Here is a 15,987-nt window from a genome sequence, read left to right as displayed (position 1 = left end):
CACACGCACCCCCCGAGACACACACACGCACCCCCCGAGACACACACACGCACCCCCCGAGACACACACACGCACCCCCCGAGACACACACACGCACCCCCCGAGACACACACACGCACCCCCCGAGACACACACACGCACCCCCCGAGACACACGCACCCCCCGAGACACACGCACCCCCCGAGACACACGCACCCCCCGAGACACACGCACCCCCCGAGACACACGCACCCCCCGAGACACACACACACACACACACACCCCCCCCGAGACACACACACACACACACACCCCCCCCGAGACACACACACACACCCCCCGAGACACACACACACACCCCCCGAGACACACACACACACCCCCCGAGACACACACACACACCCCCCGAGACACACACACACACACACACACACCCCGAGACACACACACACACACACCCCCCGAGACACACACACACACACCCCCCGAGACACACAGACACACCCCCCGAGACACACAGACACACCCCCCGAGACACACAGACACGCCCACCCGAGACACAGACACACACGCCCACCCGAGACACAGACACACACTCCCACCCGAGACACAGACACACACGCCCACCCGAGACACAGACACACACGCCCACCCGAGACACAGACACACACGCCCACCCGAGACACAGACACACAAGCCCACCCGAGACACAGACACACAAGCCCACCCGAGACACAGACACGCACGCCCACCCAGATACACACGCACGCACACCCAGACACACACACACGCACGCACACCCAGACACACACACACACACGCACACCCAGACACACACACACGCACACCCAGACACACACACACGCACACCCAGACACACACACACGCACACCCAGACACACACACACGCACACCCAGACACACCGAGACCCACACCCCGAGACACAGACACACCCCCCGAGACACACAGACACACACGCCCCCCCGAGACAAAGACACACACGCCCCCCCCAAGACACAGACACACACGCCCACCCAGACACACACGCACGCACACCCAGACACACACACACACAGCCCGAGACACACACACACACACAGCCCGAGACACACACACACACACAGCCCGAGACACACACACACACACAGCCCGAGACACACACACACACACAGCCCGAGACACACACACACACACAGCCCGAGACACACACACACACACAGCCCGAGACACACACACACACACACCCCGAGACACACACACACACACACCCCGAGACACACACACACACCCCGAGACACACACACACACACACACCCCGAGACACACACACACACACACACCCCGAGACACACACACACACACACACACCCCGAGACACACACACACACACACACACCCCGAGACACACACACACACACACACACCCCGAGACACACACACACACACACACACCCCGAGACACACACACACACACACCCCGAGACACACACACACACACACACAGCCCGAGACACACACACACACACAGCCCGAGACACACACACACACACAGCCCGAGACACACACACACACACAGCCCGAGACACACACACACACACAGCCCGAGACACACACACACACACCCCGAGACACACACACACACACCCCGAGACACACACACACACACACCCCGAGACACACACACACACACACCCCGAGACACACACACACACACACACACCCCGAGACACACACACACACACACACACCCCGAGACACACACACACACACACACCCCGAGACACACACACACACACACACCCCGAGACACACACACACACACACACCCCGAGACACACACACACACACCCCGAGACACACACAACCCGTGACACACACACACACACACACAACCCGAGACACACACAACCCGAGACACACACACACAACCCGAGACACACACACACAACCCGAGACACACACACACAACCCGAGACACACACACACAACCCGAGACACACACACACACACACACACACACAACCCGAGACACACACACACACACAACCCGAGACACACACACACACACACACCCCCCGAGACACACACACACACACACACCCCCCGAGACACACACACACACACACACCCCCCGAGACACACACACACACACACACCCCCCGAGACACACACACACACACCCCCCGAGACACACACACACACCCCCCGAGACACACACACACACCCCGAGACACACACACACACACAGCCCGAGACACACACACACACACAGCCCGAGACACACACACACACACACAGCCCGAGACACACACACACACACAGCCCGAGACACACACACACACACAGCCCGAGACACACACACACACACAGCCCGAGACACACACACACACACAGCCCGAGACACACACACACACACAGCCCGAGACACACACACACACACAGCCCGAGACACACACACACACACAGCCCGAGACACACACACACACACAGCCCGAGACACACACACACACACAGCCCGAGACACACACACACACACAGCCCGAGACACACACACACACACAGCCCGAGACACACACACACACACCGAGACACACACACACACACACCCCGAGACACACACACACACACACACACACACCCCGAGACACACACACACACACACACCCCGAGACACACACACACACACACACCCCGAGACACACACACACACACACACCCCGAGACACACACACACACACACACCCCGAGACACACACACACACACACACCCCGAGACACACACACACACACACACCCCGAGACACACACACACACACACACCCCGAGACACACACACACACACACACACCCCGAGACACACACACACACACCCCGAGACACACACAACCCGTGACACACACACACACACACAACCCGAGACACACACAACCCGTGACACACACACACACACACACAACCCGAGACACACACAACCCGTGACACACACACACACACACACAACCCGAGACACACACACACACACACACAACCCGAGACACACACACACACACACACACACACAACCCGAGACACACACACACACACACACACACAACCCGAGACACACACACACACACACACAACCCGAGACACACACACACACACACACCCCCCGAGACACACACACACACACACACCCCCCGAGACACACACACACACACACACCCCCCGAGACACACACACACACCCCCCGAGACACACACACACACCCCCCGAGACACACACACACACCCCCCGAGACACACACACACACCCCCCGAGACACACACACACACCCCCCGAGACACACACACACACCCCCCGAGACACACACACACACCCCCCGAGACACACACACACACCCCCCGAGACACACACACACACCCCCCGAGACACACACACACACCCCCCGAGACACACACACACACCCCCCGAGACACACACACACACCCCCCGAGACACACACACACCCCCCCCGAGACACACACACACCCCCCCCGAGACACACACACACCCCCCCCGAGACACACACACACCCCCCCCGAGACACACACACACACCCCCCGAGACACACACACACACCCCCCGAGACACACACACACCCCCCCCGAGACACACACACACCCCCCCCGAGACACACACACACCCCCCCCGAGACACACACACACACACACACACACACACGACCCCCCCGAGACACACACACACAACCCCCCCAAGACACACACACACACCCCGAGACACACACACACACACACACCCCGAGACACACACACACACACACACCCCGAGACACACACACACACACCCCGAGACACACACACACACGCACACCCCGAGACGCACCCACACACGCACACCCCGAGACGCACCCACACACGCACACCCCGAGACACACCCACACACGCACACCCCAAGACACACCCACACACGCACACCCAGACACACATACACACCCAGTCACACTGAGACCCACACCCCGAGACGCACGCACACGCACCGAGACACAGACACACCCCCCGAGACACACAGACACACCCGCCCCCCGAGACACACAGACACACCCGCCCCCCCCGAGACACACAGACACACACGCCCCCCCCGAGACACACAGACACACACGCCCCCCCGAGACACACAGACACACACGCCCCCCCGAGACACACAGACACACACGCCCCCCCGAGACACACAGACACACACGCCCCCCCGAGACACACAGACACACACGCCCCCCCGAGACACACAGACACACACGCCCCCCCGAGACACACAGACACACACGCCCCCCCCCGAGACACACAGACACACACGCCCCCCCGAGACACACAGACACACACGCCCCCCCGAGACACACAGACACACACGCCCCCCCGAGACACACAGACACACACGCCCCCCCGAGACACAGACACACACGCCCACCCAGATACACACGCACGCACACACACACGCACACCCAGACACACCGAGACCCACACCCCCGAGACACACAGACACACACACCCCCCGAGACACACAGACACACACGCCCCACCGAGACACAGACACACCCGCCCCCCCCGAGACACACAGACACACACGCCCCCCCGAGACACACAGACACACACGCCCCCCCGAGACACACAGACACACACGCCCCCCCGAGACACACAGACACACACGCCCCCCCGAGACACACAGACACACACGCCCCCCCGAGACACACAGACACACACGCCCCCCCGAGACACACAGACACACACACCCCCCGAGACACACACGCCCCACCGAGACACAGACACACACGCCCCACCGAGACACAGACACACACGCCCACCGAGACACAGACACACACGCCCGCCCAGACACAGACACACACGCCCGCCCAGACACACACACGCCCGCCCGGACACACACACACGCCCGCCCGGACACACACACGCCCGCCCGGACACACACACACGCCCGCCCGGACACACACACACGCCCGCCCGGACACACACACACGCCCGCCCGGACACACACACACGCCCGCCCGGACACACACACACGCCCGCCCGGACACACACACACGCCCGCCCGGACACACACACACGCCCGCCCGGACACACACACACGCCCGCCCAGACACACACACACGCCCGCCCAGACACACACACACGCCCGCCCAGACACACACACACGCCCGCCCAGACACACACACACGCCCGCCCAGACACACACATACGCCCGCCCAGACACACACACACGCCCGCCCAGACACACACACACGCCCGCCCAGACACACACACACGCCCGCCCAGACACACACACACGCCCGCCCAGACACACACACACGCCCGCCCGGACACACACACACGCCCGCCCGGACACACACACACGCCCGCCCAGACACACACACACGCCCGCCCAGACACACACACACGCCCGCCCAGACACACACACACGCCCGCCCAGACACACACACACGCCCGCCCAGACACACACACACGCCCGCCCAGACACACACACACGCCCGCCCAGACACACACACACGCCCGCCCAGACACACACACACGCCCGCCCAGACACACACACACGCCCGCCCAGACACACACACACACCCAGACATACACACGCACACCCAGACACACCGAGACCCACACCCTGAGACACAGACACACCCCCCGAGACACACAGACACACACACCCCCCGAGACACACAGACACACACACCCCCCGAGACACACAGGCACACACACCACGAGACACAGACACACACACCCCCACACCACGAGACGCACGCACACACACGAGACGCACGCACACCCACCACGAGACGCACGCACACCCACCACGAGACGCACGCACACCCACCACGAGACGCACGCACACCCACCACGAGACGCACGCACACCCACCACGAGACGCACGCACACCCACCACGAGACGCACGCACACCCACCACGAGACGCACGCACACCCACCACGAGACGCACGCACACCCACCACGAGACGCACGCACACCCACCACGAGACGCACGCACACACACCCACACCCCGAGACGCACGCACACCCACCGAGACACAAACACACACACCCCGAGACACGGACACACCCCGAGACACGGACACACCCCGAGACACGGACACACCCCGAGACACGGACACACCCCGAGACACGGACACACCCCGAGACACGGACACACACCCACCGAGACACGCGCAGACACACACCGAGACACGTACACCGAGACGCGCGCAGACACCTGCCGAGACACTCGCAGACACACACCGAGACACGTACACCGAGACGCGCGCAGGCACCTGCCGAGACGCGCGCAGGCACCTGCCGAGACGCGCGCAGGCACCTGCCGAGACGCGCGCAGGCACCTGCCGAGACGCGCGCAGGCACCTGCCGAGACGCGCGCAGGCACCTGCCGAGACGCGCGCAGGCACCTGCCGAGACGCGCGCAGGCACCTGCCGAGACGCGCGCAGGCACCTGCCGAGACGCGCGCGCGCACACACACCGAGACGCGCGCGCGCACACACACACCGAGACGCGCGCGCGCACACACACCCCGAGACGCGCGCGCACATTGAGATGCACACGCACACACTCTCGCAGAGACAGAGACACACACACACGCGCGTGCTCACCCTGGCCAGCAGACCGGGGGGCGCTCACCGGCAGGCAGACAGACAGAGGCGGGTTGCGAGCAATTGGGAGACCCCGAGAGGGACAGAGAGAGAGAGAGAGAGAGAAGTGGAAGCATTTAAGAAATACATGTATAAAAGTCAAACATTCCTGAGTGGATAATAACAACCTCGGTTGTTTTTAAAGCGTGCACTAGGCTGCACACTGAGCAAGCCTGCCCTTGCACAGTGCCCTAATAAATCACTTTGGCAGGTAGTTTGGAAGCAGCTGTTAATGATAGTTTGACTGAAGAGCACAGGAAATCACCTTTTAACCCAGCCTCCTGTTATTCTCCTCATAAGATGCTGACAAAAGGCTGGAAGTGAATAAAATGCCAAGTGTCAGGACAATCTGGCAAACTTGCGAGTAAAGCCAGCGTCTTATGACTAGTTAGCACAGCGGAGTTGAGAAAAGTTTAAATTTGAAAGGCTTTAAGCTAGTAAAAGCCATTCACCTTGTGCTCATTTCAGAATCTCAATTCTACTCAAAGAAGCTGGAACTAGCTAAGGTTACAGCAGTAAAAACAAAAATCTTACTGCTAGTCAAGTAGATCATCTCAAGATAGATTTTATTTAGAAATAAACCTTCTGTTAGTCAAGCCTCAGTGCTAAAATGTTCCAAAAGAAAACATAAATATCATGAGTATCCATGTAAAAAATGCACCGCAAAAAGTAAGATGAAGCATTTCTGCAGAACACAGACCTTTCATTACTGGCTATTGTGTTGTTGCGTAAAGAAGCCATTACTACACAACTGAAATCGATAGCTACAGAGAAGCTTCAATCAAGGTGCGGGCACCTTAAAGGAGAATGAACAAATGTTCATCTGCTTTTCTGGGTGTTGGGAGAAAGCTTGCAAGAATGGGTGAATGAGAGAGAACAAGAGCAAGTTAAAATGATCTCTTTTACTTCAAAGCCATTTTTACAAGGCATTAGTTGGGGGGGGTGCGGGGGTGAGATGCAAAAGATTCTAATGCGTCAGATGGATGGTGCACAAGCGGATTCCAAACCCAGTTTCATTCTGGAACAGCTCACGCTTTAGAACTGATCTATAAATATTGATATTTTCTAGTCAGATTCAACATGAGGGGCGGTTGCTACAGAGAAGGTGCAAAGACATTTCCCCCGGGTATTTCAGGATATGAAACATCACAGTTCACCATCACGCTTGCACATGCATCGAGGGCAGAACCGAGTTCCCTCCCTACAGGATATTGAAAACAAATCATTCAACGTTGGCACTCACAGGCCTGTCCTAACAAGCAACTGGGTGAGGCTGATATTGGACTGGATCAGTTGACCTGGTGTTCAACATAAAACCTTTGGTGCTCATCCTGGAATTATCCAGTAGCAGAATCCTGCCCGTCAGGGCAAATTACTGTGTGGCAGGAATGCACCCAGCGATGGCTGCTGGGAGGATGATGCACATGTTGCAGATTCTGGCTATCACACAGTCAAATGGGCAAGGGTCACTCGGAAGGAAATGGAATAGTTGGGTGATCTGATGGTGCACCAACCTTCATTACTGAAGACATGTGAATTTGGGGCTGAAGGAGCCATTCTCTTGGTACAGTGGCACTGGATACTATCAATATATTGTGAGTGGCTTCAAGAAACACCGTTTCTCAAAGTCCACGAAGGCTGTGTAAACGCTGTTGGGAACAGGCGGAAGCCATTCAACCCCTCAAGCCTGCCCTGCTATTCAATCAGATCATGGGTGATCTGTACCTCTAAGAAAAAAAAAACTTTCATTTATATAGCGCCTTTCACAACCACCTGACTTCTCAAAGGACTTTACAGCCGAGTAGTAGTTATGAAGTGCAGTCACTGCTATAACGTAGGAAAAGTGGCAGCCAATTTTGTGCGCACCAGGCTCCCACAAACCATGTATTAATGACCAGATAATCTGCTTTTGTGATGCTGTTTGAGGGATGCATATTGGCAGGACATTGAGGAGAACTCACCTGCTTTTCTTCAAGATAGTGCCATTTAATCCATTTACCTTTTGCCCCCGATACCCTCACTCCCACAAAAAATAAATCTACTAATCTCAGTCCACGCTCCAGCTTGTTAGGAAGAGAGTTCCAAATAGTTACTATCCCTTGTGTGAAGAGATGTTTCTTGAATACACCCCTGTATTGACCTGGCTCTAAATGTTAAGATGGTGTTTCTTTATTCTGGATTCCCTAGTACCTAAAAAAAAGTTTCCTTTCATCTACTCAATCAAATCCTCTCTCTCATTTTCAACACCTCAATCAGACCACCTGCTAACATTTCAAACAGAAGCGAATATAAACCAGCTTTGTGCAACCCTCTCCTCAGTGTAATCCTTTAAGCTGCAGTATCATTCTGGTGAATTTGCAACATGCCCAATTAAAAGACCAATATATCCTTCCTGAGGAAATCTGCCTACAGCTAAACACTGTACTCCAGATGGGTTCTGATCAAGGCTTTGAACAACTGAAGCTTAACAGGGAGGAGGGAGATGGTACAAAGTCAGATCTGGTGACAAGTTTAATGTGGATTCAACTACAATTCATATGAAGCAGACTGGAGTGCTGTTTGACAAATTTGATTATCTTTTCGAGTGTTTCATTAAACATTTCCAGTTACTGTTTTCGGGATACTCCCTGTAGCTTAGCAGTTTAATTCATCATTTGCAACTTACGCTATTCAGTAAAAGGTTTAGGCATCATATTCGAACCTTTCACAAATGACTTATCTTTTAATATCTATAATACCTCTCATTGCCCCCAACCACTTTTTGCCATTTTTGCAGGGGGTTGGCAAATTAAAGGCTCTTTATACATCAAGGTTTATCACAGCCTTTGAACTCCCAAGCCACATTCATCACTGAATGCAGTTGATGTGCATCATTACTCAGTGCTAAAGGAAAAAAACGTTGAAATGATTCTGCCAGAAGCAACTTTTAAAAAAGAACTGATTGCCATGCCAGCTCTTCTTAGTTAGAAAGTATGTGACTACACAGATTTCTTTGGATAGATATTCTGTCTTGTAAGGAAACGTGATGCCAAGATTCAAGGAAGTAGCAATCCATATTTATACTTTTACCATTGAGCTAAATATTCCCAGGCTTCCACTATTCACAAATACATTAGGACAACATTAATAGCAACATAGGCAAGGGAGAGGGATATATCCAATACTGCTCAACTATTCAACAAATAAATTGAGAAACTAATTCATTTGAATGACTTAGCACATTATTTACAAGTCAAAGTTTAAAATTGTCTTGTCATTCAGACTATGTTCAGAACAGACCCCCATCACTTAAACAAAGAGAAATGAACAATTGTATACTCAAACGATAGAGGAAGTCTGCAGTGACTTCATTCTACTGATTAACATTAGGCTAAAGTGTTCAAACAGTGCGATTTTAGATAGCAGCATCACTCTGAAAATTTGACTGTTTAAACTTCAAGTCCATGGTCACAGTAAGGAGCAGCAGACTCCAAACTTCTACATGAGCCACAAGTTTTAGCCTTGTTTAGCAACACTTGAACATGTTTTCACAATTCCCAGTCCCACAAATGCCACTCACGAGCATTGTATTATTCCGCTGCACAGAATTCTATGTTTGCCAGAAATGTCCTGAGCATTTTCACAAAACAGTTAGTTCAAAGAATTTGAATTAAAAAATGTTAAAATTCATTCTGCAAGTTGATACAAATGAAAAGAGTTGCCAATATTGGCAGTAGCTCTTACTGTAAAAACATCATCATCGCCGACCTCCACTTCGTTCTGAATTGTTGAAGAGGATGTTGTTGACCCTGAGAGGAAAGTGTGCATTATTAAAAAACTGAATCGTCCAAAGTGATTACAGCATGTCAGTAATGTAATTCGCCAAGAACCAAAACATTTTATTCAAAAGATTACAGTCGTATTGTGATTATGACTTGGAATTGAGAAAAGCTCAGAGGTTTGGCAGTTTAAATTAAATTCACTGAATCTGGTTGCTTGTGGGTTAGCACCAGAGTAAAGGGGAAGATTGCCAGATTGTCCTTCAAATGATTTAACGAATGTTCTTCGAGGAAGGGAGGCTGCTACTGCTCTGACCGACACACTACTGAGCCACACTGATTGGCTTATGAAGCCACTTTTGGAGTGTATCAGGTCCAATAGATATAAAAGAAAAATGGTAACAACCCTCTTGTCAGAACCCTGAAACCCCAGCCAAATTAATCCTGAAAATTTCTCCTAAAATCTGGAGATGGGCTCGCCAGTTGGGCAGAGCTATCCTGAGGCAAGACAAGTAACAACGCGATGTTGACACAACTGAGTTATGACCATCAATCGACATCCCAGACACCCTGATATAATCGTACCGTGCCAGATAAATCAGCCAATAATCTGTCCAAGCAACTGGTTAGAAGTTTTAATGTAGTAAAACATCCCAAGGCATTTCAAATTTTGATACTGAGTCACCCGAGGAGATATTTCTCAGCTTTTCTATCTCCATTTTTAGGAATAGACTGTCATCACAATGACCTTGATTACACTTCCTATGAAGGACTCGATTACCAGATTCTCCACCTCGGTTGTATCAGTTCTGACAATGCCACCTTTAATACCAGAGCTTCTGATATATCAGCTTCTTTTCCCAACTGAGGATTCCCTCTCCACCATGACTGATGGGGCCCTTGACTGTGTCCATCCCATTTCCCACTCCTCTACTCTCACCCCCTCTTGTCCCGCCCAGAACGACAATAGAATTCACCCAGTCCTCACATTCCACCTCACCATCCTCCATCTTCGACTGATCATCCTCCGCCAATTCCACTACCTCCAGCGTGATGCCACCACGATTGTCCCTCCTATCCCTTTCAGCGTTCCAAAGGGGCAATTTCCTCTGTAATTCCCTAGTCCACTCTCATCAATCAGAACAGCCACTCCCCTTCCCACAGCACCTTCTCACAAAAGCACAGGAGATGCAACACCTGCCCTTTCACTACCTCCCATTTCAATGTCCAGAATCCCCTTACTGTCCTAATGATTTACAAATACTTCTTTCAATTTAGTAATAATACAGCAATTACTGCTCACAATGTGGTCTCCTCTACATTGGGGAGGCCAAACACAGATTGTATGACCGCCTTGCTAAACACCTCCGTTCTGTCCACACACTTGGCCTTGAGTTTCCGGCCGCCTGTCGTTTTGACTGTCCGTTCCTACTCGGACCACAGCCTCCAACTGTTCTAAATAAGCTCAAGGAACACCTCATCTTTCAATTAAACACTTTACAGCCTTCTGGACACAACATTATTTCAACGATTCCAGATTGTAACTACCGATCCTACTTTCTCAGACAGCAGCTGTTGCTGATTCTGCATTTGCCCCTCGTGCCTCCCCCCCCCCACCCCTCCCAGGCCCTGGGCCCCTCACACCCCCCCCCACCCCCCGAACCCAACCCTTGCCCTGGCCCCAGCTATTCATACCTCCTCTAGACACATCTTTTGTTTCTTTACCTGTCCCTTTACCATCTCCTTTTGCCTTGCACCATCATCCCTTTTGCCATTTAATCTCCTGTCTTCCACCTGATCACAGACTTTCCCTTTTGTTCTTTATCCCACCCCCCACCAACCCCTTCACTTGCGTAAAACCTGTCACATCCCTAGCTTTTCTGAATTCTGATGCAAGGTCACCGACTGAAACGTTCACTCTCGTTTCTCTCTCCACTGATGGTGTCAGGCCTGATGAGAGTGTCTCCAGCATTTTCTGTTCTTCTATGAAGAGATATTAGGATGGACGCCAGGTTGAAGAGGTAGGTTTTAAAAAGCATATTAAAAAAGGAGAGAGAGGTGGAGGTTTAGGAAGGGATTTTCAGAGCCCTGCGTGTGAAAGCACAAGTGCCAATGGTTGGGTGAATTTAGTTCAAAAAGGAATCTTCATTGGACAGTGCTAACAAATGCAAGCCTGGAGCAATTTTGCTTCTGCAAACTTATATTTGGTCACAGTCACAATCACAAAGTTTGGCTCAATTTAGGCAAAATGGCAAGTGAATCCTTCCAGCAGTTAAATGGCATCATGAGCAATTATTCAGCCCAGTGTCAAGTCCAAAATTCCTCCTTCTTAAATGAATGCATAAGTTGAGCGATCAGCATTTGTGCTTCTATCAGACAGATATGCAGATTTATACAGGTTTGCGCAAAATTAAGGCAACAGTGCAAATAAATGCCAGTAATCACGGTCTTTACACAAATTTATTTACATGATAGAAGTGAAATCATGAACCGACCAGTTATAAAGCAAAAACTATTGTGAGATGAGCCTCCTGCCAGTACACATTACGCCTTTCACTGTGGTTCGGAGCAGGCTTATTTGTTTGTGAGAAAGGAAATTGTGCGCTTGCCCTGTTAGGCACATCCACAATTCTGCTTGACGGAAATGGTAATAAAAGGCTGACAAAGTAGACACGCTGTACCTTCTGTCAGGTCTTCGACTGCCTTTCTCACTCCTCGGTCAAATGCTCGTGCATCAGCAGGGCTTTGAAATGTAAGTCCAAACTTCCGGTTGTCAATCATCCAATGGTGAAATGTAGGTGTTGCTTTAGTGTAAACCAGGTCTTTCTTCAAGAAGCATTCCAATACAATCTTGTGCAAGAGAAAACATAGTAATAAAAAAAATGAGGTCACAAGTAAGAGTCACAGCACCAACCTCAAACTGCCAACAGTACAGAAAACAAAAACGAAAATCCCGCTTTAAACTTATTGGCCCACTTCAATGATCCGATTGCTGTAAATGATAGATTGTGGCTTAAAGTAGTGCTCTTAAACCATGGGGTTGCCAACACCTCCATATTGCTTGGTGCAAGTAACAGCAACTCCAACTCTCGTTAAAGAGACCTAACAGTTTAGTCAAGGTCTTGAGTAGAACGAATAATATTTTTCACTAGACTTTAGCCCCTTCCATACCTACCAGCCCCCTTTAACTTTGCACAAATTAACAATTTTAAAGAAATATGGATGGAGGGGCAAGAATTGCAGGGGGATAAAAAAACGCTCCCTACAGGTATTCTACCACATGAAACCAAGCCAGCAAGTTTCAACATAGTTTTAATTTGGCCATTCAGCCATAGATAGAATCGCATACCAGTACCCCGCCCATCCCATAGTCCGAGCTTACACATCGTCTGGGTTTCATTAACCGTGAACGCTCTTCAATTTATCAAACCTATTGCATAATCCCTTTCAATTACTAGTCGTTTTTTTCTTAAAGAAATAGGTTTGTAAAATTAGAACAGTATAATTCTGCAGTAGCTTATTAAATAGCATCAGGAAGTGTATCAGTTGCAAATCAGCAAGTCAACTAACTTGTGTCCTTTCAAAGTATTAATATCAAGCTTTAATTGACAAGAGTGAATGATGAAGAGTGGCAACTATTAATAACTACCAGGTCAGAACCAACATTACAAAAGGAGCATTTTACGGGGGAGTATTGTCACTGGACTAGTAATCCAGAGGCCCAGGTTAATGCTTTGGGGACATGGGTTCAAATCCCCCCCCATGACAGGGGATGGAATTTGAATTCAATTAATTAAAAATCTGGGATTGCAAGCTAGCCATTATTAATGGTGACCATGAAGCCATCATCGATTGTTGTAATAACCCATCTGCTTCACTAATGTCCTTTGGGGAAGGAAATCTGCCATCCTTACCCGGTCTGGCCTACATGTGACTCCAGATCCACAGCAATGTGGTTGACTCTTAACTGCTTGCATAGGCAAATAACGCTGGCCTTACCAGCGATGCCCATATCCCATGGGCAAATAGAAAAAAAAGTGAGACATAGCTGAAACGTTTCCAGGTCTGAATTTCCAGTGCCACATTGTCACAGTTCTGTACTTCGGGTGTAGTATCAAATAGGACACTGTCCATTGTCATAGTACATGCAGCAAATATGCAAGGCTCAAATGTGACAGGTTATTCCATCAGGTGAACCTGATGTTTTTTCCTCAATATTTCCTTCACGTTAGCAACAGGAAAGAGTGTGACATGAAGGGGGTTTAAGAAACAAAAAAAAAAACCCAAAATCAATTTAGAAATACTGTAACTTAAAATCTTTGGTCATTTTAACAGATTGTTCTTCCTATACTCAATTGGAGTCCACTTTATGAAATGAAACATTGCATGTAAGGGGAAGCTAGATAAACACATGGGGGAAGGAGCAGAAGGTCACGTTAAATGAAAAGGGTGGGAGTAGGCTTGTGCGGAGCATGAATACCATTCTTTAAAAAATGGAATTTAAGAATAGTGAGACTAGAAAAATAAATCCTATGCAGATTTTTTTTCTTTATTCTTTCATGGGACGTGGGTGTTGCTGGCAAGGCCAACATTTTTTGCCCATCCCTAATTTCCCTTGAACTGAGTGTCTTGCTCGGCCATTTCAGGGGGCAGTTAAGAGTCAACCACATTGCTGTGGCTCTGGAGTCACATGTAGACCAGACCAGGTAAGGACAGTTGGGCCGAATGGCCTGTTTCTGTGCGGCTAATTCTATGTAATTCTATGAAACGTTGACACTGGAAGATCCTCAGGTTCTTTATATTAATTGGATGGCCAGAGTTCTTTCGATTGTGGGTGATGTGGGTGCAAGCCTAGTACTAAGCGCTACATTACTATTTCCACATGCAAAGTAACTCAATTACAGTCGTTCTGCAATCACATGAATCCCATTTGTTCACATCATTACTGTATTATCTAAGATTAAAAGCCAAAACAAGATTTTCTTTATTTTACAGTACCTACATAGAAGGAAAATTCTCTTGTAAATATTCATACAATTTATTACCAATGACATTGGAAATAGTTTGGGCTAGGAAACAGCTCATTAGTTGAATTTGTTTTCCAGCTCTCCTGAAACTTACAGGCAAATTGAGATGGTGAAACGGCTGGTGTGTTCAATCCTAATTATTGCCCAACATTCCAACTTAATTAAAGTGAAGATCCATCACATAATTCAAACTTCTCTAATAAAGGCCAATGAACAGAAATTACTGTTTGCATGAGCAACAATATTTCCTATGCGGCTTGGTCTTATTAGAGAGGTGACCATGTTTGTTCTGGAGTTAGATGCAATTCACCAGCATTCCACTTAGATTTGAATCATTTAACCCAATAGAAAGCTCACAAGATACTCAGACCCTGAATTCCTAGATTTGTTCTTCTCATTTTATGTAATTATGAACACAGGGGATGGGTAGTTGTGGGTTTACAGTTTCATTTAAAATGCTAACCGTATAATAAAATTGAACATGAATAGAGAAACAGTACAAACAAATTTTATTTACGAAGAGCCTTTAATTTGACAAAACAT

General features: G+C 50.5%; 1 protein-coding gene across 2 annotated transcripts in view; it reads right to left on the bottom strand.

Moving 5' to 3' along the window:
* LOC121289511 (sprouty-related, EVH1 domain-containing protein 2-like) overlaps positions 1–15,987 on the bottom strand; it is a 173,805-nt gene that overhangs the window by 92,764 nt on the left and 65,054 nt on the right. For both annotated transcript variants that reach the window (XM_041208990.1, XM_041208998.1), the window contains exons 3-4: positions 13,099–13,267; positions 10,383–10,447 (exon numbers count right to left, since the gene is read on the bottom strand). In XM_041208990.1, the coding sequence (XP_041064924.1) occupies positions 10,383–10,447; positions 13,099–13,267 (234 nt within the window). The remainder of the gene's footprint in view (positions 1–10,382; positions 10,448–13,098; positions 13,268–15,987) is intronic.

Source organism: Carcharodon carcharias, chromosome 2, assembly GCF_017639515.1.
Source record: "Carcharodon carcharias isolate sCarCar2 chromosome 2, sCarCar2.pri, whole genome shotgun sequence".
Classification (NCBI taxonomy): Eukaryota; Metazoa; Chordata; class Chondrichthyes; order Lamniformes; family Lamnidae; genus Carcharodon; species Carcharodon carcharias.
This window is presented reverse-complemented; position numbering and strand designations above follow the sequence as displayed.